Raw genomic sequence first — 8,926 nt, forward strand, 5'->3', positions numbered from 1 at the left:
ATATATGCCAGCCTTCTTGTATTACATCCTGGTTACAAAACTACATTTCAGGTTTCCAACTGAGACTAAAAAGTAAAATCTGAAGAGTGTCTTATGTGATCTTTTCTTGCACTGTCTTCTAAACCCATATGATATCCTTTCCATGAATTTCCTGACATTCAATAATACCATTCTTTAGTCAGCGTTGGAACATGGTAATTGGTTTTTTTTTGCATATTCAGCTCACTACATTCACAGCCAGACTGGCAGAGCTTGGCAAATCTCCACCTGTCTTTATGTAGATACTTCAACTTGCTCTTCTACCATACAGCGTAGTCTAGAATCAGCTGTGGAGATATGACCTTAGCAATGACATTTTCAGTCACGCCAAACCTGAGACCTCGGATACTTGTGACAGACAGTTACTGTAAATGCAGGATTAGTTTACTATTTAGAGGCTGATGTTGCCTTCCTGATTACAACACCAATCACATGATCACTCACTTAATGATGATGTACACCTTGTCAGTTGCCCATTGGCAAGTCTCCTACAATACAAACTTACTGTATCCATCACTGCAAGTCCTTTCACCATCGCCATCTTTTTTTTGACCTATAAAAGATCCTACAAAATTACAGAACTCTAGCAAAATCAGTAGAAAGGATCCAAGCCCACTTAAAGGAATGGTTTCCAGGGTAATTGTACCAAGGGCAAACAGGGTCTGTCTAAAGAAACTCCTTACAGGTTGCCTTCTGAGGATCCTTCCAAGCAGAAGCTGTTTCACACACATACACAGCAGGAACATCGTTTTTTCCTCAGAGATTAACAGCTCATTTAGGTTCTTTTTTCACCCACACTTACCCATGTGGCCACAGGTGCATTGCTGAAAGGGGTCACAGTACCAGCAGAACATTCTTTACATCAGTGGAGTGACTTGGTCCAGGGATGACTGCTGGTCAATGACACACCACTCATGGTATTCAAAGGTGTATCCCTTCTGTTAAGATACACACTTTCTTAACTGCACTTGGTGATTGGAACTTACCAAAAAATTGTAAAACATGCAAATCCGATTCCTTTTATGAACCAACAAAGGTAGGGAAAACGTAGAGATGATGCAAGTGACATGCATATATATCCAGGCCCCTCATGAATTTTTGGGGGGTTTTCCAATAACAAGAAAAAAGTTCAGGTGAAGCAGACACCAATAGCACAACCGTGGTACACAGCAGTAAACTGTAATCCATGAAATGGAGTACACAATGTACATACTTTTTTCCCTTAGGATCTTTGTGTCTCGTCGTCTTGTTTTCAAACCGAAGGATTTGGAGGAATCCAAGCGTAAGGCAAACATGGCTATAATCCAATGTAAACTAGTAGTTTGCTTTGATGTCCCAGTCTTGCTGTTAAATCTTTAGGTGCTGCAGCTTTAAGATAAGTCGCTTAACTTCTTCTGTGGTTTGAAACCTCACCCCTTCGAAGCAGTCATCTAGGTCCGGACTTCAGAAGTTAGAAAAATATATATATTTAAAACCTGAGGTATAAACAAATATAAACCACAAACTTTCTTTTCTTTTGTCTTTCTCATCCATTATGTGCACCTGTCTGACCCATAAAGACATCCCTTTGTATTCTAAATAAATAGAAATAGACATTCCACATAGACATTTTTTTAGCCTTGAAGCGGAGATCTACCCCCTTGATATTTTGATTTCCTTAGCGCAAAGCCGAGCAAGCAGACAAAAGGAGCTGTGATAGAACCGTGCCAAGTCCTGCTTGCTTTTTTTTCCATGCCTCTCTCCCTCTCTGCTCTCCCTCACAACATGGCAACTTTCCCAAGCAGCCTTGGCGGCGCTCCAGCCGTGCCAGCTTGTCTGTGTCTTGGGTCCCAAAAGCAGTCGAAACGGGGTAATCACAAAATAATAAATAAATCCTCTTCTGTTCATAACCACACCCTTGCCCAACAATACTGCCTTTATCGTCACTCCAACCCCCCCTCCCGCTCACACACACACAGTATATATACATGCTACTGCCACCACTGTCTCTACCACCTCCCCCTCCTCTTCTCCTCTCAACCCTACCAAATGCATAGGGGTTCCTAAATGCTTCAACTGCTTATTAGCAGATAATGTACATGTCTTTATCAAGCATTTTTGCTATTATTGCAGATGTTCACCAGTCATTGCTTGGAAATCTATTCGCAGCATGCCAAACACAACACCTCCCGTAGTTCAGGGGTATCTCCGACAGTGCCCATATTCCTGTGCCAACTAACAAAACACTCACCACCCCATCAGATCTACAGCACATCATTATGCAATTGAGTGTGGCAGGTGTTTATTTAATATATATATATATATATATATATATATATATATATATATATATATATATATATATATATATATATATATATATATACACACACACACATACACCTGACTGTTAATAAATACATGTTATAAGCATCTGTTACCTGGACCACTTGTTTTCTTTTGGTTAGTACATTACAATGGCCAGTAGCTGTATTAATATGCAAATAAATGTCCAGTCCAACACTGCAAAAAAAAGGGGAAAAACTAAAGTTTGGTACGTGCTCCTCCTGCTCTCTAATGATTGGCTGAAAGGTTAGCAGCAATATCTGTAGGGGGCTGAGCTTTTCATCAGTGGTATCCATGTGTGACAGAGACCAGCCTGCTATTGACTATATTAATGATGTGCTCTTCATAGCCAGTCAAAACAGACCAAAATGTTAACGTACCAAGCTCCACCTTTCTTTAGTCTTAAAACAGGCAGAAATGGCTTTTACTTAACCTCTACACTGCCTCTTTAAATTGAACCATACAGTTATGAATCCTTTCCTACTATGAAAGAAATCAGACATGATTTGTTGCATCTATTTTCATACCCTGGATTATTACTATTATTATTTCATCAGAAAATTAAGTACAATATAATTTTTTTAGGGGGGTCTCTAAAAAACCGCAGCAGCAACTACCAAGCTTTAAAACAATTACAAAAAAGCAATACTCTCCTGGATCTTAGATGATTGTTCTTACCATTAGACAACTTGCTATCAAAGGTATCAGCTACAGGAACTCTTGTGGGATTTTATCTGTATTTAAAGGTGCTGATCCACAATTTTTGGCTCTTCTTTTCACTCCCTTTTTTTGCGCTAAAGATTCAATGGTTCTTTACTTCTTTAAAAGTTGCTTTTGCTGCCTGGTTCCCAGAGCTGGAGTCGAGGGGGTGCAGCTGCACCCGGGCCCAGCCTTTGGGGAGACCCAGCCCTGAGTCCATTTCTGTTTTTTTCTGAGAGCCCACTTTAGTGACTAAACGTAAAAAATATATAGGCGCCATCTAATCTACTGGGATTAGAAAAACAAACCATAGCAAGGTAGTATTGGCGGACTGTCAATCAAAACACAACTTCGGAAATCAGAGCTAACAGATTGTCTATCTGGAGGCGGGACGCAGAGCGAGCGCTCTGGCAATAAGTTAGTGTTAAGGTCATGTGATTGCTCTGCTGGCAGATGTGATATTAACCAACGGATGATAAAACTGAGTATTTAAAAAAAATGACATGCTTTTGGGATATTCATTTGTTAAGTGAGTTCATAGAATCTTGTTTTCGCTTATTAGTTGTATTGAATGCATTTGTACTATGGGCTATGTTTTGAGATTCAGACATGTTTTTTTATAGAAATGTTTCATACTAACTTTTGTACTTGATAACATTCATTTAAAAATCTAATTGATGCCTATGATTAATATGTTTTTGGGACTAATTTGAAGCTATGAATATGTTTCAATATTAACTAAATCGAGTTATTAATCAAATTGATTAATCTTGTTACATAATTGGTTTATTAAAATGTTTGGCTATAATGTTACTTGATTTATTACTGTCTTGTTCACAGTCAATGTTCGAATATGTTTTGTTGGGAAATAAAAAAGAACATTTCAGATCTTGCTACTGATGTATTTACTTTCAAAGGGGTTTCTTTGGCTGTGCTGCAGGTTTTTTCTCTTTTTTTTGTGTTGTAGTCCAGATTTATTCCAGTACAGTCAATGACCTAAAGCACAGGAAGTGATTCAGCCCCAGGAATCCATAGTAGTGTATTTGAAAATTTTACATATCGTGAAAAAAAGCAATTGTTGCTAATACTAATAAAAGTATGAAAACAGATAGTAAAGCCTTGCTTATTACTATTTTAAGAAAATGACAAACTGCTCATGGTTGGTTGCTCTACCCCTGAACAAAAGAGCCAGTAGAGAGTTTTTCCCATTTCCATGTTTATAACAAATATATTGTCAAACAGTGTAGTTTGCTGTACACAAAAGTTTTGTGAATAGGGCACTGTGTCCCTATGAAATCCTTATATTAGCCCTTAACTAACACATTCTAATACTGTCTAACAAATGTATGTAACCATCTCATTTACTTAAATATTTACAAACTATTATAACAATCACAAACCTTGTTCTTGCAAACTTTCAACAGTGAAGCAGTCTGTCAATGTTTGCGTTAATGGATTTGAAAATGGGCTGTTCCACATTACAAGAAGGATGTTAGCTGCTAAGGATGCTTGCCTTCAGGACTGAGTATAAAAAGTACTGGCCTAAAGCACACGACTTAATAAGTTAAAGTTCAAACAGCAATAATGTAAGAGCCTGGAGATCTGCAGTAAACTAGGGACATGCTCATTGAAATGCAGTACAAACATCTACTGACAACAAAATGAAGCCTGCAGTAATACTTTCACAAGGAACCTCCAGACTCAACCCTGACTGTACTTCAGCAAAGCATCAGCATCCTCATACTCTTCTGAATCAGATTCTTGGCATTGTGTAGAATTGCATTTAACATGGCTGGAACTCACTACACTTACTGTAGATCCTCAGAAAAAAAAGAAAAAAGAATTTCAGTTACTGGTACTCTAAATATAGCTAGGTTTGGCTGTAGGTGTAAAACCATCTGAGGCTCTTAGGAGGCGCCTGCTTGTTTTTCCACTGCAGGGCCCAAGTCGTGCAGTATTAAGAGGCGCTGCATTGGAGTTGTGGATCCAAAGGTTATGGTTGTGGTGTTCTTCATTTTTGTTCTTCAGAAATTAGGGGCCGTCCAAAAATATTTACATTTTCTGAAAGCGTACAAAGCATGCACTGGAGGGGGGAGTGGTCGATGACACTGTATGCTTTTTGATAAAAAAAAAAGGATTACCTTTTTATATAGCTTGACATATTCAAATGTCATCCTGCAAAAGTACTGTTGCCACCAGAGATGTCATTTTTGTCACATTTCAATCTTGTGGGTCCTGACTTTTTTGTTTTCAAATGTAAATAATGACCATAGACACTTGCAATTGTGAACATCAAGGATCTAATGCCGAGCTCAGCTGAGGTGCTGTCACACACAGTAGGATTATACCCAGGCTTAACATGGGTCTTGGATCCTAATAACATGCTGAATATAATATAATACTGTAAACTACAAATTAGCAAACATTGTTCATTAACAACCCTAAAAAGAGTTGCGTGATCCATTGAGCTTGATCCATGCAATCTCTTAAACTTCTAATACAAGGTTTCCTAACAGTGGGATGAACAATTCTCAATAAGCAGGTGGCACAGATGTACACTACATACTTATGGGCTTCTCCACTATGTCACCCATTGCCAGGGTATACAAATATTTCCATAATGGTCCAATGTTGTTTTTGTTTTAAGCCAATACAGCCACAAAGCTATCAGCAGTGTGTTTAAGTGTAGATATAAACATGGAATTCCTGCTGAAACAATTCACACAAAAACATACATACTCAATTTGAGTTTTTATGGATGAATTGTATAATTTGATGACAAGAACGCGCTCATTATACTTCCCTTTAATAGATGGTCTGTTGTGTTTGGTTGTGCTGTGTTTGTTACTGTTCATGATGTGTGTGTGTGTGGCTGTCGTGCGGTGTGGATTGTTGGTGTTGCCGTAGGTGAGTGGGCGTGCTGGTTTACAGCAGTGCTGGAGTTAGAAACACACAATAAAGCGTCCTGTTAGTTTACTGTAACACGTTGTTGGAGTCGTTTGTTTTTACAATACAACATGGTCTTCTGGGTGCCCAGCAGTTCAACAAAGGGTTGCTACAATGTACTGTGGAGATACCTAGACACAAGTTTAACAAAACAATGCTGCTTCACAAAATCAAACACAGCCCAAGAGGAATCAGATCATTCTATGACACGAATGCTTTAAAGGTGAAAAAGGTGCTAGATACCATCAGAAGACCTGTCATAAATTTGTATTTTTGCAGGTTTTACAAGAAGTATCGAAACTCTTGCATGGAAAACCTGAATTCTAATTGCTATAATTAGATTAATATGTCAGTACATGCAAAAATATTATATTGTATTTCTGCAATACCTTTATTATTTTGAACATCATTTATTTTTCAAACAAATACATGAAATACTGTAATAAAAAATAAAAAGCAGGTACGAAAAGAAAAAAAAAACATGAAAGTGTGTACAATAGATAAGGTTCTTGGATTTTATTATACCTTTTTGATATAATCTGTAATCCAATAGGTTTGTTAGGGTTTTCTAGTCTGTGTTTATTTCAGATAAAAAGATTTGCAACACCTTGACAGAAACAGTTTCCTAATATTGACTTGAATGTTTTCACTCCACATAACAAAGTGACCAATGTAGTCCTTAAGGGTTTTTTTTTTTTTTTTTAGACAAGAGGACCGCCCTCTGTGTATCGAGCATTTCCAGCAGCACTGCAACCCCTCCGTTCTGTTACCAAGGGAACCGCTTAGAGACCGGTGGCTGTAATCAGCCCACCGCAGCCCTGACAGGCTGAAAGAGATCTGGGGAGCTCAATACTTCAGTTCGAGAGGGAGGGCAGTGAACAGGAGACAGAAATGACATAGAAACAGCCTTTTATGGAAGAATAAATAAAAGCAACATTCAACCGTGACTTTTAACTTTGAACAAAAAAAGTGTCGGCGGTGTCGTATTTGTGTTTTTTATAGCCTTTTTTGCTTGACCGAGTAAATATGAATATACAGAAGACATTTTCAATCACTGTAGTCTCTGCTTATTACGTATTTACTTGTTTTATTGAATTAGCTGAAGCACACGAAAAAGAATGATAAAGAATGGAATACAAAACGAAAACCACACACGGATGCAGTTAAATAATGACCCACTCCAGAACAGTAGGTGGCGACGACAACAAAGCGCATGCGCAACATATTTAACTTTTAGGAGTCAGGACTAAATATAGAGGAGACAGGCAGCACCGTGTCCCCAGTCAACCTGGCGCAAGAAAAAGCGTAATGTATGTAAATATCTATAATATATGAAGAAGCCAAACAATACGTAAAACGGTTTTATAAGTACATATTTGACTATAGTTTGTGCAGACTGCGGCCTACTCTTTGTATGTCATACGACAACACAACCTATTGGACGTATGAAAATAAAAGCTATTTTTCTTACCTGAAACGTGTATCTTTTCGTTGCTTCCCGGGAGAGCAGTTTCTTTAGAAGGTAGACTTAGTTTTGAAGCCATGTATCCCATTCTACTGTTGGTGAAGTGACGCCAAATTAAAAGTAGACGAGTTGAAACAACCATCGGAGTGAGTGAGTGAGGCTGTTGCTGCTGCGTCCGGGGGAGAGCCTCTGCGCTTCCGCGGAGAGTGTGGACTTGCAGGAATTACAAATACTGTACAGTACTTATTTTGCTGCATTTTTTAACTTAAATGCTCGGCCTATAGATAGCTATATTTATATTGAAACACGTATTTGTTTTAGCTAAAAATAAAACGTCACTATTAATAAACCGCTTAGAAACCATTACATTGACAACGTTTTTAGTTTTTGGTAACAGTTTTGGACTTTACAAAATAAAATTAAAAAGTGGGTCAGATTTACCTATACTGCTGACATCCTGACAGAAAGTTTTAGGGTTAAATTGCAGCAATGGATTAGTGACTAGTCCACTGCAAGCGGACTAACCTCAGGACTAGAAAATTTGTCTTAATTTCAATGTATTCAGAAGAGCAAGGTAACTGGTTTAGATGATCTGATAAAATAGACCAGGTGGAAAATGTAAACCAGAGTTTTAAGAAAATTTGAATAAACATTTTTGGCGAGCTGTACTGAAATATATATTTAATGTACCGGTAGTTTATTTACATTATCTCATCATTTTTAACGACAGGACTTAAAATAATATGTCATATAAAGGCAAGGGGGATCCACTTATCTACATAAAGCATCTGTTGTAAAATAGTGTACATTGACAGGGCAAATACACATCCCTACATTGTGCACTGGGTATGTAATGATTTATACTAGTCTGCTTGATAAAGGCTGTTTGGTATTCATACTTTAAATATTTGTAGTAGGCATACGTTTGTGTGGTATTTTAATATGCAAGAAATACCATCCAAACAGCAGTTAATAATATGCATCATTTGTATGGAGAATTTTGAGAATAAAATATAATAAGAAATCAAAGACACAATTGAATGAAAATGGTTCTTTTCTTCATAGCTGTAGACTCCACACGGTTTATTGTTTTAAATTAACTGTATTATAAAGGTACAAAGCTGAAACTATACATTTCTTTAAAATAAACTCCCCTCAGTCTACCAAGAGAAACAGGCATGACAAATGGAAGTTATAGTTTAAAAAAAAAGACAACAAAATGCACGAGTAGGTATGGTAAGCAGAGAAGGTAATACATTTTTTTTTTAAAAACCTCGCTGTAAATGCACAATACTGTATTAATATTAATAGGAGGCAGTGTGGTCCAGTGGTTAAAGAAACAGCCTTATAACCAGGAGGTCCCCGGTTCAAATCCCACCTCAGCTACTGACTCATTGTGTGACCCTGAGCAAGTCACTTAACCTCCTTGTGCTCCGTCTTTCGGGTGAGACG

The 8,926-nt window shown here is 37.7% G+C and overlaps 1 protein-coding gene across 5 annotated transcripts in view; it reads right to left on the reverse strand.

Moving 5' to 3' along the window:
• msraa (methionine sulfoxide reductase Aa) overlaps window positions 1-7,686 on the reverse strand; it is a 96,655-nt gene extending 88,969 nt beyond the window's left edge. The window contains exon 1 of one of the 5 annotated variants that reach the window (XM_059023662.1): window positions 7,481-7,686. In XM_059023662.1, the coding sequence (XP_058879645.1) occupies window positions 7,481-7,616 (136 nt within the window). In that variant the 5' untranslated portion in view covers window positions 7,617-7,686. Of the gene's footprint in view, window positions 1-841; window positions 978-1,025; window positions 1,829-7,480 lie in introns of those variants that run through there. The other 4 variants (XM_034004746.3, XM_034004745.3, XM_034004743.3 and 1 more) reach the window with 4 other exon arrangements.
• Window positions 7,687-8,926: the final 1,240 nt, after the last annotated feature.

The sequence above is a fragment of the Acipenser ruthenus genome, chromosome 5 (assembly GCF_902713425.1).
Source record: "Acipenser ruthenus chromosome 5, fAciRut3.2 maternal haplotype, whole genome shotgun sequence".
NCBI lineage: Eukaryota > Metazoa > Chordata > Actinopteri > Acipenseriformes > Acipenseridae > Acipenser > Acipenser ruthenus.